Genomic DNA, 26417 nt, shown 5'->3' with positions numbered 1-26417 from the left:
GAAAATGTTTTTATGTTTTTAATTCTCCATGTAAAGCACATTGAACTTACATGTAATAAAATGTGCTTTATAAATAAAATTGCTATTGCTATTAAATACACTCCTATAACACCTGTAGGATCCTTTAAAGTCAATTTAATCCGTAAATAAATATTATTATTATTATTATCAGTATTATTTTTCATGAATAATATTAATCTTCAGGCCACCTCTCAGGGGTCACCCAGGTCTAAAAAAGCTCTGGCTCTGGCTCCGCCCCTTTAGTGGACCTTCTTTCTCTGATCAGCTGTTTAGAGGATGGTGACGTACTTCCGGTCTCACACCCGACATTACAACAACAAGAGAGGCGAGCTGGGACGAGGAGACGACGACCCTACAGGAGGAACCAGGTAGAAAGAGAGCTAACCCGGCCTGGCTTCACTTAGGGGAACTGTTACATGTGTTATCACAGGTTTAAAGATCTATCAGCCGAACCGCCTTTATAACGGATCAAAGCTAGGCTAGCTAACATTAGCTCTGAAGCTAACCGTGTTTGTTAGCTTCATGACAGGATCTGAGAGCTGCCCGGACTGAGCTGCTTACACAGAGACCTGAGCTCGTGAACATGGGGAACTATGGTTTTTTTTTTTTTACTGTACTGCAGTAGAAAAACAAGTCTGTGTGTTTAGCTTGTCTGTGGATGACTTCAGGATAGTTTAGGAGTTGTTTTGACAGTTGATTGTAAATATGACGCAACGTGGCAGGTGTCAGGAAGAGGGACCTGATACCCGTGACCTCCACACCTCACATGCACTCTCTGTTTGGGCGCCTACATGTTTGTGCATGCCTTATACACTAAGTGCACAGACTGCAGTGTGAGGTGGATAACTTAGAATATGTGCAGGCTGTGAATTATAAAAGAGACCCAACTATTAAAACACTTTATACGCTCACATATTAATGGGTGTCACTTTCATCAGATACTTAAAAATACTCTGAATAATGTGTGATTCTGTCCCTCTGGGGTAAACACATTATACATAACTTAACTTTAATACAAATTAAAAAAGATATATTTTTTGTACATTTCTTTCATGCTCAGAAACCTGACAAATCTTGAATAATAAAAATTAGGGATGCACCAAAATGAAAATTCAAGGCTGAAAACCAAAACACCAAAATAAATTATTATGCCAATTATTAGTAGGGAGACCGGGGTCAGCGGTCAGTTGTAACACGGGTCAGATGTAACACTTGCACTTGCTCCAATCAGGAACAAGCTAGGAATCACCTGATTCACTCTGCACATGCTCAGTTTAGTCACAGCTAGTTTGTATATCAGTTTGAACCAAGCAGCAAACTCCGGTCTCAAACGATGAAGCCAATGCGGAAGTGATATAAACTGCAATACATCGAAAATCCGCTTGAGGCTGGCTGCAGAAACACCGGAAACAACATAGATATGAATGGGAAAAAGACGATCTTTGCAGCATTAATAAACATGTTTACAGCCTGGTTCAAAAAACGGCTTGGCCCTACAACGCTAATCTCTCTAATGGCATACACTGTACGGGGGGTGAATTTTTTTCTAACGTGACGGTTAAGAAGATATTAAGATTATGAGTTTTGCCCAAATAAGGACATGAGTGACGTGAATCCCGGTCGGGAACACACAGCCATTGGCTAAGAGACTCACACTACGTCACACTCTGCCTAGTTGAGTTCCGCATTACCAATATGGCTGCTGCCGTCGATTTGCTTCAAAACAGCTCTCAGGAACAGATGGGTGACGTCACGGATACTACGTCCATATTTTTTACAGTCTATGGTTTGAACACACTGGGTTAAAAGAGCTCAAAGTTATAGACAAAAATGTCAAAAATGTTACAACTAGGGATGCACTGATCCTACTTTTTAGGTCCCCATACCGATATCGATACCTGGGCTTTGGTATCTGCCGATACCGATACTAACCGATCCAATCCTGGTATTGATTTAACAATCTCTATTCCTTAATGTGAGGATAGAATCATGTTTTGGCAACTTTAGGCTTTTCTGACTTGATGGTGAACTGTACCTGGGTTCCAAGTGCTAAACCAGAGGCTGGAATCCCTTAATTTCAAGGATCCTGAACAAAAGAAAAAGCATAGAACTGAGATGAAGAGATCTGCCATATGGATCGGCACTATATATCGGCCCTTTGTCACCGATATCCAATCTAGCTTTTTGAGTCCGATCTAGCCGATATCCAATACCAGGATCGGATCGGTGCATCCCTATTAGGAATCACCTGATCCACTCTGCACATGCTCAGTTTAGTTGCAGCTAGTTTGTATAGCAGTTTGAACACACTGGGTTAAAAGAGCTCAAAGTTATAGACAGATATGTCAACATTTTACAACTGTCCCCGGTATCCCCTACCATTGCATTCCTGGCTCTCACTGTGTGCTAACCTCACTGAAATCAAGGATCTCATGGAACACATCAGACAACGAGGGTGCGTGCCCCTCATCTGGTTCAGAGAGACCAGTCCTTTTTTCTGCGCTCTGTTCTCCTTCTCCTGCGCTGTGCGGTTCTCCGTCTCCAAGCGGGTTCTCCACATCCATTGCGGCCTGGATCATTTCTCATGAGCGCTGCTTTATTCCCACATCCGAGTAATGATCTTTATAATGTGGATGAAGTACAGTCGCTATGAAGTGCAGAGGATCCAAATAGATCTCAGTGGAACGTGTGCTGACAGACTCTAAGTGGACTTTTCATTGTTTTCACTCCGTGGTCCGTCTCAACCTCTTTGCTTAGAAGACGCTTTAGTGCTGCAATTAAAGGAAGAACGTCTGCCGACATGTTGGCCCTTATCCAGGCAAGCGCGTACTAGCCGCGGCTTTTGCTCGCGTCATCACAACATTCTGTTTCGGCCTTGTTGTTTCGGTGATAAAAGTCTTTCGGACGAAACCGAAAAGGCACTTTTTGGCCATTTTTGGCTGAAATTGTTCAGTGGACGAATTTTTGGTGCATCCCTTATTTTGGGGGCGGCAGTAGCTCAGTCCATAGGGACTTGGCTTGGGAACAGAAGGGTCGCCGGCTCGAGTCCCAGTATGGACAAAGTTTGGCAAGTGGACTGGTGGCTGGAGAGGTGCTTGTTCACTTGCCTGGGCACTGCTGAGGTGCCAAAAACTGTGCGTGTAGCATGACCGAAAAATATATAGTGAAAAAATTGAATTTCCCCCCTGGGGATTAATAAAGAACGTTTCTTCTTCTTCTTGAAAATGTACTAGATCAGGGGTTCCTAAACTTTTCACCCCCAAAATATACGTGCCAAAGACTTGTGACCCCCACTGTCCCTCGAAGTGGTTAAATGTTGCTTCAACCCCCTCCCCCAGGAGGTCCAAACCCATACTTTAGGAACCCCTGTGCTCGATCAATGAAAATGTGATTGCTGAAAATATTCTTTCCAGGCAGAGAGACTCACATTCATCCCCTTTTTTCCACAGAAGTCCTGCTGAGATCGTGGGAATCATCCACTTACCCTCACAGATGAGGCACATGTCGTAGAGGGGGGGAACCACATGCCCCCTACCAGAGCAGGGACGGATTGAGGTGTGTCTCTGAGTGCAGAATGGAGAGGGTTTGAGGGAACTTTGTCCTCAGGTGATTCCTGAGTTGCAACACTAAGCTCAGCTGAGCTCTAGATTCTCCAGAGACCACCCTCCTAGTAATATGAGCCATGGACTCTGGGGTCCTTGATAGTCCTGTTACCTTGATCATTAAGGCCCCCAACCAGAAGTATGAAGACCAGACCATCAACTGCTTCCTGAACTGGACGGTGGAGAGGCTGAAGAGCCACATCTCTAAGGTGTACCCCAGCAAACCGGTGAGTAGCTCCCACATTGATGGTTTTCTTTTTTGCACATGCTGGTGTGACCTTTTCAAACCGGTCTTGCAACATAATCTTCTGTCCCTTTCTTCCCTTCGTGTAAGCTTAGTATGTTTGAACAATCATGTGACTCATGCAATGTTCTGAACAGTGTTGAGGTTTTTAAAAGGTGCATTGTGTTAGTTTTTTGCACCCACTTCCTGTTCACAGATTATCTGAAACATCAACTCCTCCGTGGTTATTCTGGAACAAAGGGACGCCGTGGTTTTTAAGGATTGATTGATTGGAGTCTTGGAGAACTCTGTAGCTTCATGAGGTTTTCTACATCTTGATTTGAAAGATTTTGTACCAGTTTGTGGTGCAGACATAAACAAATTACTTGCTCCAGTTTACAGTGACATGTAGAAAATGTGAGCACAAGGTTCTGCAGACTGTTTTCATCCACTTTAAGAATCATATGTCAGACATTTTTGTCCCTAGGAATACATCTGACAAACTTGGGATCGCCTTATCGTCTGGGTTTAGTCATCACATTGTTGATACAAAGTGCGAACACTCATACTCAGCGCGGTCCCGTTGTGATCAAAACACCAAAATCCACATGTTGATGCAAGATATAAACAGCCTCTAAATGTCAGTATTTGTTCTAACAGCAAAGCGAGTATACCCTTCATGGCTGAGGCCGACTGTCACTCATCGCTGCTGTGCCAGGGGAATGAATGAAAGAGGATGAGACGAGATGCTCAAGTAGGAGGAGTAAACCAACACATGCAGGTGTGTTGGATGGATGAAGATTTGATTTTCAAAAAGTCCTTTTCTAAAAAGGGCATTGTCTAAAAATTAGAGTCGTTCTGTACCTTGAGGTGTTCCTGGGTTCAGGCCCTGTTAGTGTGGATGCATTTCTGATTTTAACTACAAGAAACAGTCATAAAAACTCTTCACAATGCTGCGCTGTAACAAAACTCACCCCAGTCATACTCGTTCTCTGTATTCGACTACTTCGCAACAACAGACAACATGCCAGTTAGAATCTGGGAGAAAACCAAGCTGCAACCTCCGATCGCCAAATATGAAGCCCATGCTGAAGTGTTATAAACTGCAATTCTTCTGATCTGGCTGCAGGAACACAGGAAACCACATACAGTAGACCCCAATTCAAAGAAGACGATCTTTCCAGCAGAAATAAACACATTCAAACCCCGTCTCTTTACCTCACACTAAGTGTGGTTGAGTTCCACATTTCCATTATGGCTCCCGCCAACGATTGGCGTCAAAACAGCGTTCAGGAACACATGGGTGACGTCACTGATACTACGTTCATTATTTATACAGTCTATGCAGAAAACAGGCGTCTCTCTCTGCTGTACGATCAGATCATAGACAAGGCGTTAAACTGTCTGTTTGTTCTTGTAGTGAGAATAAGGAGATAACCATATTTTTTGTGTTATTCTTGAGCCCAAGTAAGATGAAACCGTTATGGAGAGCAGCAGAGAAATTCAGCGGTTTCAACTGGCCCATCTCACCTGAGGTTTTTGATATCTTGCCAATCAACATTGTCCCCTCCTCCTCAGATTAAGAAGTGAGTGAACAAAAGAAACAATGGTCACACAAGTAAGTAACTGAAAAAAAGTCAAGTCAAGTGAAGTTTATTTATATAGCACATTTAAAAACAACCAGTGTTAACCAAAGTGCTTTACAAGGTAAAAAGTAAAAGGTACATGAAGACAACAATAAACAACAACATAACAGGATATTACTGTCCTCTTCACGATGAGAAGGCCAAAGAGAAGAGATGTGTCTTCAACAAAGATTTAAAACATTCAACAGTGGGGGCCGATCTTAATTGGAGTGGCAAGCCATTCCAGAGCTTGGGGGCCGCTGCTGCAAAGGCTCAGTCCCCCCCCCGGGTTTTAAGGCAACTTTTAGGCACATCCAGGAGCAGCTGGTTTGTTGACCTCAGTGCTCGGGTTGGGTTGTGAACATAGAGAAGATCAGCCAAGTAGGATGGTGCCAATCCATTTAGGGCCTTGTACGTTAAAAGTGCAACTTTAAAATCAATCCTGTGACGGACTGGGAGCCAGTGGAGAGCACGCAGCACAGGTGTGATGTGCTCCCTCTTTTTCCTGCCAGCCAGGAGGCGAGCAGCCGCATTTTGTACAAGCTGCAGGCGCTGAATAGATGACATGTCTAAGCCCACATACAAAGAATTACAATAATCAAGCCTAGCCGTAATAAAGGCATGTACAACTCTCTCTAGATCCTTAGGAGGGAGATTGGCCTTCACCTTCGCTATGATTCTCAGCTGGAAGAAGCTGGACTGAACCACAGAAGAGATTTGTTTTCCAAATTTGAAGGCACTGTCAAAATAAACACCAAGGATCTTTACAGAGGAGTGAATATTTGCTGCGAGAGGGCCGAGAGTGCTCCCATCGAACTGTTGGGGCTGTCCAAATACAATGACCTCAGTCTTTTCCTCATTAAGGTGCAGAAAATGTAGGCTCAGCCATAACTTTACATCTTTCAAACAGTTGAACAAGGACTGCAGGGATCCATTCCTCTTTAAGCTGAACGGCATATAAATTTGCACATCATCAGCATAACAATGAAATGAGACGCCATGTTTCTGGAAAATAGAAAAGAGTGAAATTAAACTTTATTTTCTGATCTTTTAAGTTCTAAAGCACAAATAACCACGCTCACATCTCGTATCCCTGCAGGAAGACAGTTCCTTTGTGTGAAGCCAGCACAACTGCATGTTCCATCGTGTGTCCCTGGCCCCTCTGCTCCGTGTAATGTGTAGGTAGCTCGTTCAAACAGACAAACAGCTTCATGCTGGAGCTGAAGGCTCTTGTGTAGTTGTGTGAAATGACAGGTTTCAGACCGCTGCTTTCCAAACTGCTGCAAGTTGAAACGTGTCCTGTGGCAAGATTTTGGTCTGTAGTGTCGTTCTTACTTCAAATGTCAAGTTTCCCGTCGCGGTGGAGTATCCATTAAAGGAGATGAAAAGCTTTATAAGAGGAAGTGAAAGCCGAGTGACGCACAGACTATGATTTAATACATCAGGTATGCTTTTAGTGAACTCTGAAATCTAATCTGACCCGGCAATCTAATTTAATCCAGAAATATCTGATCACTTCACACACACTGAGGATTTGACATCTTGTGTCGTAACCCGTACATACAACCTAGATATCCTGTCTTATTTATGTGATCTGCTGTGAGGATGAAACAGGAACAGAAACTCTGGAGCATGACAGAAAATGTTCTTTTATTTCTGCTCTGCTTCAACATTCAGGATAACTGTGGCTTTGTCATGAGACAGACAGGTTTGAGAGTTTATTTTGAAAATAACCACAAAGTTTATCTGGACATTTGAGACCATTGTTGAGAAATCACAGCAGGGGTGTCTGATTTGCATGAAACTGTAGATTCCCTGTAAGTTCTTTTCCTTTAAACGGTCTTCAAAGTTTGATTAAAGTTCATTCTTGATATTCAAAATACTTCAAACATTTGTCGATGTTCGTGTTTGATTTAAAACTTTCAGGTCTGAGTCTTTGCAGTATCACTTTCACATTAAAGGTGACATATTATGCTTTTTTCATCAACATATATTGGTCTAAGAGGTCCCCAAAACATGTCTTTAAAGTTTATGCTCAAAAAAACACTGAAATCAGATTTTGGTCTGCCTGAAAAACCCTCTTCTTCAGTCCTCTTCAGAACAGTCTGTTTTCTCTCTGACCACGCCCCCTCAGGAAGTGGATGTGCCTCAGCTCTCCGGCACGTTGATCTAATGTTTACATGTTGGCTGAATAAACACGGCTGCTCACAGATCACGTTACTTCAACCCTCTGAAACTGATCCAGAATCTGATCCTGACGGAGAGGCGCCTGCAGCAGGACCTTTCTGAAGGATTGGTCACAGATTTAGTGTTTCTTGTTGTTTTATTTGTCAGTATGTAGACGTGTGTCTTGGTACACAGCTACAGCTATGAACATGTAGCTATGCTAACTAGCGCTAGCACTTATCCATGATAAATAAAAATCATCCACTAGATCTTCAAATCTGCAGACGTGGGGAGTAAAACTGACCTTTGTGTTTATTAAGACAGCCTACAACTAGCATGCCTCCCTCCTAAGCTCCTTGTTAGCACACATTTGTGCAGGTAATGAAAAACGGAGGAGGGGTTGAGTTGTATTTTATACAGTCTATGAGCTGAACAAGCTCCGAGCTCTGACTCTGTGACAGACCGGATATTGTTGTTACGTAACAAAAACACGGAAGTCTGAAACGGCTCGTTTCACACACATTTACAGAAAGGTGGAGAAATCAGAACAGGGGCAGAATGGATTTTTTTCATTCTCGGGGGGTTTGTAGACAGGGACACATATTTCAGGTAGAGAACCATTAAAAAGTCCATTTTGCATGATATGTCACCTTTAAGTTTCACTTTGTGTCAGACAAAGAACCACAAGACTCTCTCGGTCAGGCGGCCTCTATTGCCTAAACGCTCTTGCAGGACCTGTGAGTGTGCTTTAATGAAGACAGACTTTAACTCCGTCTGCATCCTGTTTGTGTTGTAGCTGTCCAAAGACCAGCGGCTGGTGTACTCAGGGAGGCTCCTTCAGGATCACCTGCAGCTCAGCGATGTGCTCAGGAAGGTAAGATCTGCTGTAGTGCTGTTTAGTCTGTGAGTGTTTGCAGGTAAATGCACTGATGCCTTGACTGTTAGAAAAAAGTGAAAAAGTCACTGTAATGTTTTGCTCAATCTGAGCTCAAAACTTCAAAATGTTTGTTTTGTCAGACTAACATTTCAAATCAAAGAGAGAGCAAGTGTCTGGATGTGTTTTACAAAGAAAGAAACGTGCATATTTGAAAAGCAGGTTTCAATAAAGAGTCAAACGTTGATGAAAAGCTGCAAATTAACACTTTCATTTAACTATTTCACCTCAGAAGGAATATTTTGCTACCTCAGGTGTATTGTTTGTGTGTGTGTGTGTGTGTTTGTGCATTTGTCAGGTAAACATTATCTTTACTCAGTAGTTCAGAAGTTGTGTGTTTGAGCGCACAGATATTGTGTGTGTGTGAGTTTGTTTTAGTGTGTGTGTGTTTGCTTTTGGGGAACTCTAAACAGACTGCAGGCCAAACAAAAGCTGATGTGATGTGATTTACCAACAAAGGGTGAGCTTTGTGTTTGTCTTCTGGTCGTTTCCACACTAATCCTTTCTCTCTCTCTCTCTCTCTCTCTCTCTCTCTCTCTCTCTCTCTCTCTCTCTCTCTCTCTCTCTCTCTCTCCCTCTCTCCCTCTCTCCCTCTCTCTCACCTCCTCTTTCTCATCTCTTTCCTCCTCCTCTTCCTCTCACATCCTCGCCTCCACCTGCCCTGCCCTGCCCTGCCCCTGGTGGACCTGCAGCAGGATGAATACCACATGATGCATCTAGTTTGTGCCTCTCACAGCCCTCCTGCCTCGCCCATGCCTCGGAGCCCCTCCATGGCCGGCTCCTCTGCCTCTGACTCCAGCGTGAGTACACCGCTCTCGTGACCTCCTCCTGTACGGCGCGAACACTTTATGAATGACAGCTTTGTTCAGGCTCGTTCCAGGAAACATGACGCAAAAAAAGTGACAGAAATATGCTTCGTCAAACATTCAGGAGAGCTTGTGAACCGTGTTGACTCCCACTTTAGTGGTTTAGAGCTCAGTGGGGTGTTTTAGCAGCTGATGCACTCAGCTTAATCCAACACTTACATTCTGTTCAGTCTGATATTGTGAGGTGTTGTTGTTCATGTTGCCATTATTTTTTAGCTGGAAGCCCAACATACTGCACATTTCCTCCTCTGAATCTACAGCTCTTTATTTCCCAATAGATTTACTGCTGTACACTTTATTTATTTTATTATTATGTTATCTGTCATGCATTAAAAACAGCACGCTCCAGCAGTACAGATATCAGTGGATCACATCTTTTAAGGTTTTTAATCGGCCTAGATTCTGGCTTTTGATACAACTAAATATAGTTTCTTAGTTTTTATATAGTTCACTTTCTCTGCTTTCTGTGACTTGGCATCTTTTTTTGTGCTAAAGCTATTTCTGTCTCTTTTTTATAATAATTTAACACATCTCTTCTAGAAGAGAGGATGTGTTTGAGTGCGTCTGTGCACGGCTTTGCCTTTTCAGATTCTCAACAGATACATAACTCAGACAACTCTCAGTTTCCTCTTGTCTCAATGCATGTATGAGAAAGAGATGGGGCAACGTTGGCCTACTGGTTTAAAGGTGCGCTCCATATTCAGAGGCTATATCCTCCTTGCAGTGGTCGCTGGATTGACTCCCGGCCTCAACTGTATTCAGGTGTTCCCCCTGCTCTCTACTCCCCTCATTTTATGTCTCTCTTCAGCTGTTTTACGGCCAAATTCCATCAGATCTGTGTCCGGTCCATCTCCGATCTGATAGGTTTCTATTCTAGTCAATGTGTTAACTTCCACTGGATCCGCTCCGTTGCGTTCCAGCTGCTTCTCTGACCCAACAGGTCGGAACGCAACGGATCAGAGATGCAAGACTTCTATTTTTGCTGGATGCCGGAGCACGACGCATCAATCTCTAAAGAGGTGATGGAGCGGGACAGGAAGTCAGGCACCAAAACAAATGTCCAGTTAATTTTCAGAATAAAACACTCTGTGTTATCACCAGATCGTATTTCACTTAACTACAACAACAAACCGTCATGATGAGCGGAGCCAGGCCTGGAGTCAACAGGTCAGAGGTTTTCAGAGGACCAGAAAGACAACATGGATGAGGAGAGGAGGAGGAGGATATTTATTAATGCAGTGATTACAGGGAGAAACCTCGGTCACTTGTCCCCGGCTGTCCGGCAGTCCTTCTCAGTGCTGCGTTCTGAAAACGCAACAGGTGGGTGTTGATGGACGAGAGAGCACGGAGCCAGACCGCAGCGGATCGGAGATGGACCGGACACGGACAGGACATGGATCTGGTGGAAGTCTATATGGTTGCCAGTCTATCACAGGGCTAACATATCATAACAATCATGCAAACTCCTCAAAGAGAGGGATTGAACCAGGACCTTTCTTGCTGCGAGGCAACTGGGCTAACCACTGCACTGCTATGATCGATATATGAGAAATGCACTGTAACACTCCCATGGTACTTTGGTAAACACCTCAAACGAATGGACCCAAAAAGAAGCTTGAACTACATCATAGTTATGAAGTCCAGGACACAGGGCAAACACTCTGACTGCAGCCTTGTCCTGTTGTTTTATCTCACTGTTGATTAAGATACAAACAGAAAGAAAGGCCTGCTTTTTGGGGGGGCTGTTCCTCTGAGGGAGTTCTCAGAGCTGTTTAGTGAAAAAGCTGCAGAGCCAACAACAAGTCCCAGGTTCCTATTTCGTTTGTATGCAGTCACACTGCAGCCAAAACTCACTTTGGGTACAATCCAAACAAACTGTTATGTAACATTTTGTTGTCTTTCTATTATTTATCACACGATGCTCATCCCCTGATTTTCTTTTTTCCACACATCTTCACTCAGAGGTCAGACGGCGCTGGCTCCTCCTCGCCTGCCAGCACACCAAATCAAGACAGTCAGTCGGCCTCTTCCTCCTCCTCTTCCGCCTCCTCCTCCTCTTCTGTCCCAGGAAGTTATGATGGTCTGAGGTATCGTGGTGGCTTCCCTCAGTACAACCCCCACGGCCCCTCTGCTGTCCCTCAGTGGTAAGAGTTCCAGACGCCACAGTGTTTCTCCTTGAAGGTCTTTGTTTTCATTATAACAGGCAGTACAACTGTGGACTACTCAACCAGGGCTCTATATCCAGAGAGGAGGAAAACATGTATACCTTATTCTGATTGGTTAATTTCTGCAGTCCAAGGTCTGCTATTCCTCTATAGCAGACTGATGCCATGACGAACAGACTGTTGCAAGGGATGTGTCTCTAATCACACACTCTGTCAGACTAGCTGTGATCTTTCCAATGCTTTGAATGAAATAAATACATGTGACATCTCTTTCTTATGGTGGGATAAAAAGAAACAAGCATAGAGAGAGAAAGAAAGACTCAATACTCACAAAAAAACTGGAGGCCATGACAGAGAAATCTACAAAATTGAAGACTGATTAATCAGAAAGAATGTGTCAACAGACTGACAATGACGAGGCAGATGAACTCAATCAGATGTTGTTGTGCTCCTTTATCAGATAAAATGTCCACTTCAGGGTCAGCAAGTTATCTTGTTTTGAGAACATAACAGAGCTAACTCTGATACGGACACAGCTCCAACTGTGAGTCTGATGGATTCATTTTACTGAAAGAAATATGATCATTTCTAAATCATATAATCGGTAACAAATCAATACTTGGTGTAGCTGCAGATTTCATGTGTATGTAGGGAATAATGTTTGATGTATGATCAGGTTTTCACAGCAGAGGAACACCTTCAGAGTGAGAAAAGACCTCCACGCTTAGAGGTCCTGCACCCTGTTAGGGTCCTAATCTGCTTCATCATCCCATATGCATAATTTTTACAGCAGGGTTTTCAGAAGACACATTTAAATACTGAGAAAACTGTATCATAATTATGAGTTAATGATTGAACGTGATCCAATTCAACAGTCTTGTAATAAATCTAACGTTTTAAGAAGCTTTCTTTAATCAGATTTTGAGCCTGTGAGAGATTTGTTGGATCCTCAGGTGTGATTTTGGAGCCTGTTGGGTGGTTGTAGTGGCTTTCTTTCGCCAGTTGAAACAAAACCAATAAGCCACTGAAGGGCTGCTTTTCCTGGACTCTGAGTTGACACGTATCCTCTTTAGCAGGATGAATGAATGACGCTCTGGTCCACACTCTGTGCACTGACATCAAACGGGTTTATTTACATCGCTACACAATAAAGCTCTGCCGATCAATCTGCACTTGCATCCAACATAACTTGCAGAAAAAGTAACAGGTAAAAACTGTTAGCTTACCCTGTAGGCAGCTCACCTACAACTAATTGGGACTTTTTCACTTTGTACCTTCTACACCCTACTTGAGAACACCCGCCACCTAATGTGTAAACAAGGAAGTGCCACAACAATATCAAACATTCCACAGACAACACTAATACAAATATGTCTCTAACAGTGGTAGTGTTGTGTTAGACAGTCAACTGAATTCAGAACTGTTGAAGAAGTTAGTTTTCTTTACAATCACCCAGACAGACTTTTTTTTATTGTTCTCAGTGTTAACACACGTCTGAACTAACCTGACATTTCTCCACAGGCCCGAAGGAGCCCAGGTCCCTCTACAAGGTGGTCTCCCTGCCAACATGCCCCCCCACCCCATGTACATGCCCATGCAGATGCTGTGGTGGCAGCAGATGTACGCGCGCCACTACTACATGCAATAGTAAGTCACTGATACATGTTTCTGTTCTTTCATTTCTTCCTCTCTTCTTTTGTTTCGGTGTCTAAACACATGAATCCTGTCGTCTCTCTTCCCCTCCTCTCATCAGTCAAGCAGCAGTAGCTGCTTCTCAGCCTCCCACCACCTCCCCTCCTCCCTCTCCCGCCCCGTCCTCACCCCTTCAACCCGCCCAGCCCAACGAAGCGGTGCAGCCCCCTCTAGGACCGAACCCGGACCCCAACCCTCTACCAGAAAACCAGCCGGCCAACCCCAACATCCAGATGAACGCGCAGGGCGGGGCGGTGTTGAACGATGACGAGCTGAACCGTGATTGGCTGGATTGGTTGTACACGGTCTCTCGGGCCGGCGTGCTGCTCAGCATCGTTTACTTCTACTCGTCCTTTAGTCGCTTTGTCATGGTGGTCGGCGCCATGCTGCTCGTCTACCTGTGAGTGGACAATCCTTTACAGATACTTTGGGTTAGGGCTGGACTTCATAAACACACCAGTTTGAATCCAGATCTTAGAGTGTGTTTCTCTCCTCAGGCATCAGGCTGGTTGGTTCCCCTTTAGGTTGGAGCAGCAGAACCTCCGAGGAGGAGACCGAGCCGAAGCCCCTCAGGAGGAAGCAGAGAGACACCAGGACATGCAGGAAATGGTCTGTTGGTCCTCGCAGCACTCTGTCCACATCAGCTCATGTGTTCCTACAGTATCAGTTCAATCCTTCCTTTTAGCAGTGCGTGAGTCTGAGCAGCTTGCCAAGGACAAATCCACAGCAGCAGCACCTAAAGGCCAAAACAATTAGTTAGGTAATTGTGGTGATTGAATTTGGCTCCGAACTCCTCTGACTTGTCGATCAAGTTTTCTCTTAAAGGTCAGACAGAAGTGAAATCAGGTTCATGTTCTTTAAACAAGCCCTCGAAGGTTAAACACACTAACCACTGGATAAACGTGTCTACGTGGTGACTCAGTGACCGCCATGGGAATTATGTTTATATCCTGCATTAGTCACTTTGATGTAGCCTCTTGTTGTAGCTTCTACTACTCTGCCGCTCAAGTCACTGTTAAATTTTGCATAGAAGATGCACTTTTAATACCTTTTTTGTCACCTAAAAAATCCTTACATCCTGACACCAGTGTGATTAATATACCAGTACAAAATGCAGAGAGGTTTCCAATTGTTTCATGCTATTTTACCCAGAAGACAGCGCTCAAAGAGGCAAATAACACATCAATGATATTCATAAGATAAACTATAATGATGACATTCTTTTTGTGAGGGCTGCACGGTGGTGCAGTGGGTAGCGCTGTTGCCTCACAGCTAGAAGGTTTCTGGTTCAAATCCCCTGCCGGGCGGCTGCCTTTCTGTGTGGAGTTTGCATGTTCTCCCCGTGCATGTGTGGGTTCTCTCCGGGTTCTCCCGCTTCCTCCCACAATCCAAAAACATGCTCAGGTTGATTGATCACTCCAAATTGCCCGTAGGTGTGAGTGTGTGTGAATGGTTGTCTGTCTCTCTGTGTTAGCCCTGTGATAGGTTGGCGACCTGTCCAGGGTGTACCCTGCCTTCCGCCCGAAGCCAGCTGGGATAGGCTCCAGCCCCCCGTGACCCCTAACGGGATAAGCGGTCAAGATAATGGATGGACATTCTTTTTTTCCATAAAATGTTAATTTTTGAAAAACTGTTTGTTGGCTTCATAGGGTAAAAATGTACCATAGTTAAAGGCAGTGCATGCTGTGCTGCATAGATAGCTAAACACAGCATGCACAATATTTCAGGAAATTGGAACACATCAACATTTTAATTTTACGTTTTCCCTGTTGTCCCCATTAAATTAGGAAAAGTCATGAAATATGAAGCCAATAAAAATTATGTTAGTCATTCATTTAGAGACGTTAAACATTGAATGGGGAACAATTTACCCCAAGGATAATAGGAGGGTTAAAAAAAGGGGGAATGTCCGGTGTTGAAAGATGGAGCAGATGCAGGGGTGCAAAAAATGCAGTTCCTCCAGTGTCCACTAGAGGCTGGCTGCAGAAGCAAGGGATTTCCTTAAGCCCATTTTTCATAGCAGAGGTAAACATGTTCACAGCCTGGTTCAAAAATCGTTTGGTTGGCTCATCTCTATTTTCATACACACTCTACTGAGGATGCATTTTTTCATCTGTTAGGATAATTTAGATGCTAGAAGTTATAAAAAGTTTGGATAATTAAAGGCAGCTGAGTTGACCTGACCTGACGGGTGGGTGCATTATAGCTGCTAAGGTCCTCTTTAGCTCCGCCTCGTTACCTCATGTTTAGGTTGATCAAATAAGGTTGAATCAGCAGCTTCAAAACACCCTCAGGAATCAATGTGTGACATCACAGGGACTAAATCTGTGTTTCATAAAGTCTGTGATTTAAAAATAGATCAAAACATGACATCTACTTTATTTACTGTACTCTGTCTCTTTAACCATGACTGTCTCCTCTCGTCTGTGTCTCAGGAACGTCTGATGGATGAGGGTCTGGAGGATGATGACAGTGGAGAGGAAGGAGGAGGGGGACAAGCTGATGACCAAGCTGCTGCTGCTGCTATACCTGAACCAAGCTTCCTTACCACCGCGTGGTCCTTCATCAGCACCTTCTTCACCTCGCTCATCCCCGAGGGACGACCCCAAGCAGCCAACTAGGCCGGTCCTAACCCCCCTCCCCCTACCCTCCCTCTTACTTACCCCTCGTCCTCCTGCCAGCAGGTACCGCTCTACAGAAGTATCACAATACTCCCACCTTCATCGTAACTGTCTTAAACAACCCCATGTAACCCCAGAATCATCTTCAGACACACACACACACGGTCAAATACCCTTTTTTCCAAGATGGTTCAACCCCAAACCACTCAGCTACTAACCTCCTACATGCTGCCAACAAAAGGACTGATATGTAAGACCGGTACTCTGAAGGGTAAGAGCAGGTGAGCAGTGAGAGTTTTGCAGGAGAAGAAGATAATAGTAGAAGGTAAAAGACGTGGTGTGTAAACGGATTTAATGCATCAGCGGTGGAAGTGTTTTTTTTAATTTTGTCTTCATTTGTTGTGAATTCATTGAGACGTGGTGAAGAGACTCTGGAGGGAGCTGTCTTCCAATTTAAGCAGTGAAAAATAAAGTTGTTGAAACTTTTTACCGGCGGATGTGGACCACGGGAAAAAAAAAAAGAGAGGAAATCTCCTGAAAACGAAAAGGGAGACGTGTCCTTAACAAACCATGAGAAACCACATCCCCACAGACATTTTCATGTATGCACACGACGTGCATATTGACATTGCAGCTACTGAAGCACATTGTTTTCCCACTTTGTGTATTTAAACATTATCTATTTACACATGTAAGTATATGCATCTTTAACTCCTGAATATAAGCTTTTTTTGGAATAAAATCTTGCTGCGGTTTGACTTGTCTGCTGTGGTTCCTGTTCTGTAATTCCTCTTTTGTCCTCCAGGTGGCGACGCTCACACACAGATTCTCTCTGTAGAAAAGAACCTGTTCCCTTTGAGGATATAAAGGAGGTTTTTCTGAGAGCGCATGAACACAGGGATTCTCATTTTGTTGTAAATAAGCAACTGTGAAAACTGACATTTAGACCTGTTATTTAATTGTGACTTTCTTGCTTATTACACCTCAAACAGATCACCAAATCTGACACCCTGGACTTTTGACTGAGGGCTTCACCTGCAAAAAATGGAGTGTAAAACAATCAGTAAACTTAATAAAACGTCACAATACTAATAAAGATGCAGAAGCCCTGTGCAGACATGCATCCTCACATGTTATAAGCTTCATTTCACTGTGATAATATGTATTTTAATTGTTTTCTTCAGATCTTGACACATTTTATCTTGGATTTCCCACGATCAGCTGATTTCAGTTGTTTTTTTGGGATCTCAACTTTTTAAAGTATCCAAGGATAACAAAGGTATCCCATAATCAGGAGATAAACAAGCTTTGTTTAAAAGAATGAGATGAATAAATCTGTTATGATGGGAAGACAAGTTTTGTTATCCCCACATAAAGAGACCTCAAGAATCCAACCAGAAAATAATTCATCATGACGTGAAAATGGAGGATATAAAGGGAGTGGATGCATGTCTGCCTTAGGCTTCTGTAATTAAGACACTATGAATGAAACATTAATTTATGAATGTTAAACACAAAACAAAAGCTGAAAACTTAACTAAAGAGATGTCTGGAGCATTTGTACACCATTACACAGAGAAATTGAACAACAACCAGGCAAATCTGAAAATCATAGTTCTATTTAGTCTGGTAGAAGAGTCTGATCTCTTCCCTTTTAAGACAGACTTCCAACAGTCCTGGTTCAGGCCCATCAACTCACAACAGTTCAGCCATTACATCCTTCTCTTGTTAATTACCTAGACCTTTAATTACCAATCTTAATTCCACATCTCTACTGTACTTAAAGAACTTGATGGTAGTTCAGTTCATGCACCAAAGCAACTAAATCATGTACCGCAAGAAGTATTTGTATGAAGCTGGACTTAAAAATCAGTGGAACTGGATCTCAGGAGTACTGCTGCTAACAAGCCAAGTAACCTTCCACATTCCTCTGGGTGATTGTAGCGACACGCAGCAGCTTTAATCTGAGCCTGTTGATAACACCAGCAAAAAGAAGACAAACGAAGAGGTACTTAAACAAATCACAAATCACAAATCTAACCATGCCTAAGCTACAAACTAAAAGAAGATGAGCTTTTTTCCATGTGCATTAAATCCCTGTTGGGAGCATAAATAGAAGTCTGAGGTATTTAACTTAATTTATAAAGCACCTTTCTTACATAAAAGCATGCAGAAGAAAGCTCTCCACAACAAACTGAAGATAAATAGATAATTGCTAAATAATTCAAATAAAATAATTAAAAACCAATACAGTAAAATAAATAACACAGTAAAAGTTGAGTGAAGCAGAGATAAATACCAAAAATAAAACTATTATAAAATGTATTAAAAAAATGTAAAGATACCAGTAGGAAGGTGACACTAGTGCATGGAGAGTTAACACTATCACACCTAAAAGAAACAAAAGAATCACAATTGGGATCAGATTGGACAAACTGTATCACACTAAAGAGAAATACGCCTTTAGTAATATTGCCACAGACACATTTGGCTTAATGCAACATCAGAAAGATCTTATGTGCCCCATTTACAGATTTCAATCAGTAGTTTTGCACAATTATGAACAAACTGGTCAGATACAGAGGTTTATGCAGCACTTAGACTCTTTCCATGATCTGTTGCAGAGTTGCACAAGATAAGAAAGTAATGTTAGGGTTTAGCTCAAAGCTCAGGTGGGAGGATGAAAGAGTAGCTAAGTGATTTTCAGATTTCATAGACCTTCAGAGAAAACACATCACTCATTTTTTACAGCCTGTTTAAGAACAGAACATTCATCTTGGAGCATCTAGAACACCAGACTGTCTCTGGGCATGAATAAAAGTTTGAATTTGGTCTATGCTGGTGGTTTGAGTTGAGCATGCTCAGGCTGATGTCACTGCCACCTTCCTCACAGATAGAGAGGAGGTGAGCAGGGAAGCAGCTCAGACAGCGATGCACTTCAGAGAGTCCTCCAAAACCCCCTAATCAAATGACCATGGATTTTTGTGTAGTTGGTAGTAGAAGGCCCAATTAATTATGCATGACAGCGGCTTGACGGCCATTTGATTTCGTTACGCGCGCCCCCTCCGAGCCGCCGATCCAATCAGGTTAGGACCCCCCCTCTGGTTCGACTCCCCTTATCGGAGGAGAGATTTCTCTAAGAGGGTGTTTGGGGTCTTGTAGGACATTTCATCATCATAATAAGTCGTTGTTATGCAGCCGGTCGCTCCTGTTTCCCTGCTATCAGGCCTCGTTGTCTTTGGAGAGGCAGCAGTTGGGCTGGACACATGCCACCGAGATACACTGAGTTTATTAGGTAAACACAGAGGAGATGGGGGGAGAGATGGAGCGTGTGACACCTGTAAGGACAAGATGATGATGCACTGCAGCACCTGCTTTCAGTCTAGTGTCCTGACTGAGCATGTGCAATAAGTTTCATGTTTAATCTAAACATTACATCATATGAGGGAGACAATTAAACTGGTATCAAGGAGAATGTGTTGGGAAGAAGCAGCAAGCTCCGGCCGCGAGAATTGAAGCCAATGCAGAAGTGTTAAAAACTGCAGTTCCTCGAGTGTCCACTTGAGGCTGGCTCCGGAAGTACCGGGAACCACATACACACCAATTCAAAAAAGTGTAGCACGAATTTTAACAAAATTCTCAGAAAAATTATTACAAGGACAAAAACTTGCTGTTGCATGTTTTCCCTTTCCTACTGTTGTTATAAATCAGGGTTTAGTAAAGTCCAGATAATCAGTTTACGGCCTTAATCTTCTGGTTATTTGACACTGAAAGAAGAAAAACGTACTGACAGAGGACATAATGATTGGCCAACTTCATTATGATGTCTTCTGTTAGTATGAAAAGTGAATTAAACTAAGCATTGTCCATCCTTGCAATATCGATACAGCTTATCCCATTCAGGGTCACAGGGGGGCTGCAGCTTATTCTAACTGACACTGGGCTAGAGGCAGGGCACACCATGGACAGGTTGCTGATCTATCCCAGGACACATAAACAACCAGATTCACTCAAACTCACACTTAAGGGAAATTCAGAGTCCTGAATGAACAAGCATAAGGACTATTGGAGGAAGCTGGTGTACAAAGGGAACCCATGTGCTTAAAGGGACATGCAAACTCCTAACTAGGAACCTTCTCTCTGTGAGGCACCAGTGACAACCACACTGTAACAACCAAAAACTAAGTAAGTGTTTTTGTATTTTTGTCCTACTTACAAGACAAATACAATGTCTCTACGTTCAGCTGACATGTCCAGAAAATTTTCTTATTTTTAAATATTTTTTAAAAGGAAGAATAATGTCTTAATTAAAAAAACTTTTAAAAAAAAGAACATTTTTCTTACCCCACTGGCAGAATTAGGTCTTACTTTTGGTTTCTATTATCTTAAAATACAGCATTTCTTTGACACCAGGATTCATTCATCATCTTCTCCTCCAATTACTGTCACATTGGGGAAAAATGGAGGGACCAAGAAATGAAGTCCAAAATAGTCCAACATAAAACACAGGAGAGACGTACAATGATCCAACCCAGGACAGAGGAAACAGAGGAACTAAATACAGAGTAATCAACACAGGTGTGAACACGGGACACAGGTGAAACTAATCAGGGTAATCAAAAAGGAGGGAAACACACAAGGACAGGAAATAAAACTTAAAGGTGACATATCATGCAAAATTGAATTTTTAATGGTTCTCTACCTGAAATATGTGTCCCTGTCTACAAACCCCCCAAGAATGAAAAAAATCCATTCTGCCCCTGTTCTGATTTCTACACCTTTCTGTAAATGTGTGTGAAACGAGCCGTTTCAGACTTCAGTGTTTTTGTTACGTAACAACAATATCCGGTCTGTCACAGAGTCAGAGCTCGGAGCTTGTTCAGCCCATAGACTGTATAAAATACAACTCAACCCCTCCTCCGTTTTTCATTACCTGCACACATGTGTGCTAACAAGGAGCTTAGGAGGGAGGCATGCTAGTTGTAGGCTGTCTTAATAAACACAAAGGTCGGTTTTACTCCCCACGTCTGCAGATTTGAAGATCTAGTGGATGATTTTTATTTATCATGGATAAGTGCTAGCGCTAGTTAGCATAGCCACATAGCTACATGTCGTAGCCATAGACTGTAAATAAAAAGGTCGTAGCTGTAGCTGTGTACCAAGACACACGTCAACATACTGACAAATAAAACAACAAGAAACACAGAATCTGTGACCAATCCTTCAGAAAGGTCCCGCTGCCTTTCTGGCAGAGGTCGGTTTTACTCCCCACGTCTGCAGATTTGAAGATCTAGTGGATGATTTTTATTTATCATGGATAAGTGCTAGCGCTAGTTAGCATAGCCACATAGCTACATGTTCGTAGCTGTGTACCAAGACACACATTGACATACTGATAAATAAAACAATAAGAAACACTAAATCTGTGACCAATCCTTCAGAAAGGTCCTGCTGCAGACACCTCTCTGACAGGATCAGATTCTGGATCAGATTCAGAGGGTTGAAGTAACGCGGGTCTGTTAGCAGCCGTGTATATTCAGCCAACATGTAAACATTAGATCAACGTGCTGGAGAGCCGAGGGCACATCCACTTCCTGAAGGGGGCGTGGTCAGAGAGAAAACGGAGTGTTCTGAGAAGGACTGAAGAAGAGGGCTTTTCAGGCAGACCAAAATCTGATTTCAAAGTGTTTTTTTGAGCATAAACTTTAAAGACATGTTTTGGGGACCTCTTAGACCAATATATATTGATGAAAAAAGCATGATATGTCACCTTTAAGTAGAAACAGAGATCAGAACTACAAAATAAAACAGGAAACACAAAAGACAAGACTAAGAGATCAAAAAATAATCAAAAGTTGAATTTGAAATAACTACACATCATAAACACTCCAAACTACTTGCATTCATTGAAATTGTTCAGGTTGTATGTCTTCATAAGATGTAGCCAAAACTAGTCAAACAGAGCTCCTCTGTGATCTGGATTTTGGTGTTGGGAAAAGTCAGAGGACACTTGAGAGTAAAAACAGATGATGAAGAAGTGATCACGTCTCAGCTCATGTAGATTATTGAGTCCAGCGTGGGTCAGCGTGGCTCCAGTAGAACTCAGCATGTGTCAGGGGTAATATCATACAGTGTGATAAGTGTGTCTGACACTGAAGGGAAAACTTTGACTTGCATCTTCTGGCCGGAGGAATCCATCTAATCACTGCTGTCACAGAAACAAACAAGATATGTTGTGATTAACGTGATTATCGTGATTCAATTTATTACTGAACATAAATACATTCACATCAAACCGAAACATTGTTTTTGCATTAGCTGTAACTTCAGTTTGGACGTTTCACTCGAGCTGGGCTGCTCAGAGTTTGTTCAGTATTATTAATCACTCATTCAGATTTCTCCTCAAAGCTGCCCTGATCAATAATTATGCTAACAAGGGATTGAAAACTCTGTGTGATCAGAAAAAGGTCTCCTGAAGAAAATATCTCTCTTCAGTTATTCTCAGCTGTAGAATTTTTGCCTCTTTTAGCTAAAAAGTTTTTGATGCAATTTTGAGATTATTGTAAACTGTGATGGCTCTCATCTGCCTCCTTCCCAGCAGCTGCAGGCATTTGTTTAAAGTTTTCCATAAAGCTCTGATGAATCAAGGCTAAAAACATAGATGACACACTTAGGAGTTGGTAGAGACCAAAAACAGAGCTTAAAGGAATGATTTTACTTTTTATCAGATGCACACAAAAGTGATTTCAAGCTCTTTAGCTGCTTTTGAAGCAGACAGTTAAGACCGTTATTGTTCGCAAAAGTAAACAATTATAGCCAAATTTAAGAGTTAATTTGCAAAAACAGATAAATCACTTTTTTAATTTTTCTAAAAGTTTCAAAAAACATATTTCAGCTATTACTAGCTTTAGGTATTATCAGTCAACTGAAGTTTGGTGGCTTTGCCCAAGTCAAAATTACATTGCTAATTAGAGATATCTTTAAAAAATAATTTAATCAAAAATGTTTACTAAAAAGAAAAGTGTTTTTTTAAATATATAAAAACAGAGTTATCTGTTTTTGCAAATGAACTCTTCTATTGTTGTTTTTAATGCTTAAAACTGAGGCTGCAGAGGCTTCAAGTGAAAGGATCAACTGCACTGGCATAACAGTCTTTGTTTACATTTTCCACTGCAAAAATTCTCTACAAGTGGTACATTTGACTGTTAAAGTACAACAAGATGACATTTTTATTGGAAAAAACATCTCACACAAAAAGAGGACAAAACCAGGGTCAAGAGTCCAGAGGTACAGCTTTGTCCACAGGGGTCACTTCAATAAACACAGAGATCCTGTGATGACTTTTTTAAGGAGTTGTTGCCTCTTTATGAGCGACCAAAGCAAACTAGACCATTATCATTAAGACTGACTATTTCTATTTCATCATTTTTAATGTCGCTGCAAGGGGACAGAACAAGGGGAAGAAAGGCCCTTTTTACTTTTCCTCAGAAAATATGATGAGTGATACATCTGACTCAAAAGGGACGCAGGATGTAAAAACACAAATGTGAAGGACAAGATTAGCAAGTATATCTAAGGTACAAGTTTGTCCACAGGGGGCGCAAAAATCGACACACACATAAAGTTCCTTACAGGAGCTTTAAAATAAATGCTGCAAGATTGTCTTTTATTTTCTGGAGGGTGCATTGTTACTTTCTCCAGGTCAGACAGATTACCAGACATATCATTACAGGTTAGGTATGATAAGATTACAGGTGAGCGCTGTCGAGGCTCGTTTGAAGATTCTCCTACACATTATGGACTTATGATCTACAATGTTACAATGTTACAATGTCATTTAGCAGACGCTTTTATCCAAAGCGACGTACATACGAGAACACGAACAACACAAGCAAAGATCTAGACAAGAGGAAACAAGATCAGTAAGAGTAACAAAGTGCTTCCAGTCAATTTGGGTGCAGGTACTGCCAAGCAGTGTAAAGGCAATGCACAAAAATAAGTAAGGATTTTTATTTATTTATTTATTTATTTTCAAGGAACATCTACAATGAAGCAACCAACCAATTTAAGACCTTCCATTATCATCATCAACAATTAACATCACCACAATAATGACCAAAGTACCAAGTGCTGGGTCACTCAAGAGCTGAACACAGATTCCCAGAGTAGAGCAGGACAGTGCGAGTCAATCGTAGCTGGAAGACATGATCTACCACTGGGGACAACAGTGGAGAACAGTCTAGCTAAGTGCATAGTGCTTCCCAAAGAGCTGGGTCTTTAGCTGTCTTTTGAAAGTAGAGAGGGACTCTGCAGATCGAATGGAGTTGGCCAATTCATTCCACCATTTAGGGGCAACAGAAGAGAAGAGTCCAGCTAGTGATTTTGAGGCCTTGTGTGCTGGAAGCACTAGGCGCTTTTCAGAGGCTGAGCGTAGCGGGCGAGAAGGGCAGTAGACCTGGATGAGGGGTTCCAGGTAAACTGGAGCAGTTTTGGTTACTGCTTTGTAAGTCATGATTAGAGTGATTAGAGTGATTAGAGATCTAGAAATAGATCCTATGTTTTTATGTTAAGTTGATGTCGTAAAAATAATGTGTATGCGTGTATATGTGTGTGTGCATGTATGTTATGTATGTATGTGTATATATATATGTGTATGTATGTATGTGCATATATATAAATATTTTTTTATTATTATTTATTTTATTTTCATTTTATTGTGTGGATGTAAGAAGTGTTTTGTCCTCTATGTCCTTTCTTAATGCACCTGGGATTTTTTGTGTGTGTGTTCAGTATTGTATTTCTGCACATATATGTGAAGATATGTGTATGATTGTTCATAAATGTATGTCTTAAGTTGTTGAAAATCAATAAAAACAATATTGGGAAAAAAAAGTTGATGTCGTATAACTTCAGGGTATAATGTATACAAGAAATCTCTTGAAGTGGAACAGTAAAGCTACAAATTCTCAAGCAGAGTCCTTTAAAACTTTATAAATCATAACATATATTTAGCTTTTCCCCGATGTCTTCTGAAGCATTAAAGCCTTTCACAAATATCTTGTTCCACATTCGGTCTCAGAAACCTTTTGACAGAATCATTTGTGCTCGGATTGAAATTCAAACATTGTGGGCAGAAAGTGGAATTAGTTGCAGCTCTATCAGGAAGTCCTGTCGTCCCCGTTTGTCCTCCGCCAACTTTGCTTTCACGGTGTATTTCCTCTAAACCGATTCTCATTGTTTGCCAACAGGTTCCACATTTCACCACAAACTCTCTGGTGTCCTTTGTCCTCCCTGAAGCACTTTGTGGCCTGTTTGTTAAAAGCCCTTTTATCGCTAAATTTGACTTGGCACGGCTTGTCAGGAGCGCTCGTGGCTGATGAGAGTCTCGACCTGCAGATAAAACATCCATTAAAGAGGTTTGTCTGGACCGATTCTGTACTCTTAGTCCTTATTAGCATATTGTTAGCCATTAGCAGGATGGGACAGCATTATACAAACACACACACACACACACTGCCAGTCACCACACCATAAAGAAGCGCCTCTCACTCTGCCGCTGTGCTAAATGTCGTCTCTGACATTGTAATACTCGCTGGCTGTCTTCTGCCAGACGACCGCTAAAAGCCGGAGGGACGGAAAAAAACAAACGTCCAAAATGCAAAATTGATGGAAATGACGTTAGATTCAGCTCATGCTCCTCACTGTGTAAATTATGCCCCAAAATGGACTCTCTGGCCCGACTGTTAGCTCCAATTTGTTGGGCAATACCTCACGGTGGCTCGTCTCGCCCTTCTCCTCTCCCTTTAATCCAATCACAGCCACACTGGATGTTATTTATTTGTTTATTTATTTATTTTCAAAGGATGTAAGCGATTCTTATCAGGGCAGAAGTGAGGCTTCTTCCTGGTGAAACAGTGACTAACGTCCAGCCATCGATCCGTCAGTTTGTCTGTGGTGGCGGCTGATGGTTCTGGTGATAGACGGCTGTGTGTGTGTGTGTGTGTGTGTGTGTGTGTGTGTGTGTGTGTGTGTGTGCACGTTCTATTCTGGAGTAAATGGTGAAGATATGGATGTGTTTTCCAATCTAAAATAATTTTTTTATGGCTATCAATATTCCTGACATTATTTCATTGTAAATTAAAATGTTTCTCCTTTTTGGAGCATCTGCATGAAGAGGACATTTTCATTGTTCTGATTCAGTGATTCTCAAATGGGGGTACGCGTACCCCTTGGGGTACGTGATAAATGTCATAAAAAAAAAAAAGTTGCATCACAACAAATTTAAAAGAACTGTGATTAAAACAACTTCAACGACGGCAATTTTTACTTCAATGCAACATCAAATGGAGCACTATTTCCAAATTGAGCATATTCATTCATAAAGTATATTATTTGCAAAACCGCTTAGACCAGATGGCCTCCATCTGTTGACGTCAATTGTTCAGCAAGCAATCACTTACATTTGCATGCTAATAATAAAAGCGGCCAGGAGGATAACAATG

The 26417-nt window shown here is 42.1% G+C and overlaps 1 protein-coding gene across 2 annotated transcripts; it reads left to right on the top strand.

The window, feature by feature from the left end:
* The first annotated feature begins 281 nt into the window (after positions 1–281).
* On the top strand, positions 282–16673 carry herpud2 (HERPUD family member 2). 2 transcript variants are annotated; one of them, XM_034698575.1, is made up of 9 exons: positions 282–389; positions 3471–3850; positions 8434–8511; positions 9267–9371; positions 11400–11581; positions 13124–13249; positions 13356–13694; positions 13792–13903; positions 15730–16673. In XM_034698575.1, the coding sequence occupies exons 2-9, from the start codon at positions 3704–3706 to the stop codon at positions 15913–15915; spliced, it is 1275 nt and encodes a 424-aa protein (XP_034554466.1). In that variant the 5' UTR covers positions 282–389; positions 3471–3703; the 3' UTR covers positions 15916–16673. The 2 variants fall into 2 exon arrangements, with proteins under 2 accessions (XP_034554466.1, XP_034554465.1); XM_034698574.1 differs by having other exon boundaries at positions 9264–9371.
* The last annotated feature ends 9744 nt before the right edge of the window (positions 16674–26417 follow it).

This window comes from Notolabrus celidotus, chromosome 12, assembly GCF_009762535.1.
Source record: "Notolabrus celidotus isolate fNotCel1 chromosome 12, fNotCel1.pri, whole genome shotgun sequence".
In the NCBI taxonomy this organism is placed as follows: domain Eukaryota; kingdom Metazoa; phylum Chordata; class Actinopteri; order Labriformes; family Labridae; genus Notolabrus; species Notolabrus celidotus.
This window is presented reverse-complemented; position numbering and strand designations above follow the sequence as displayed.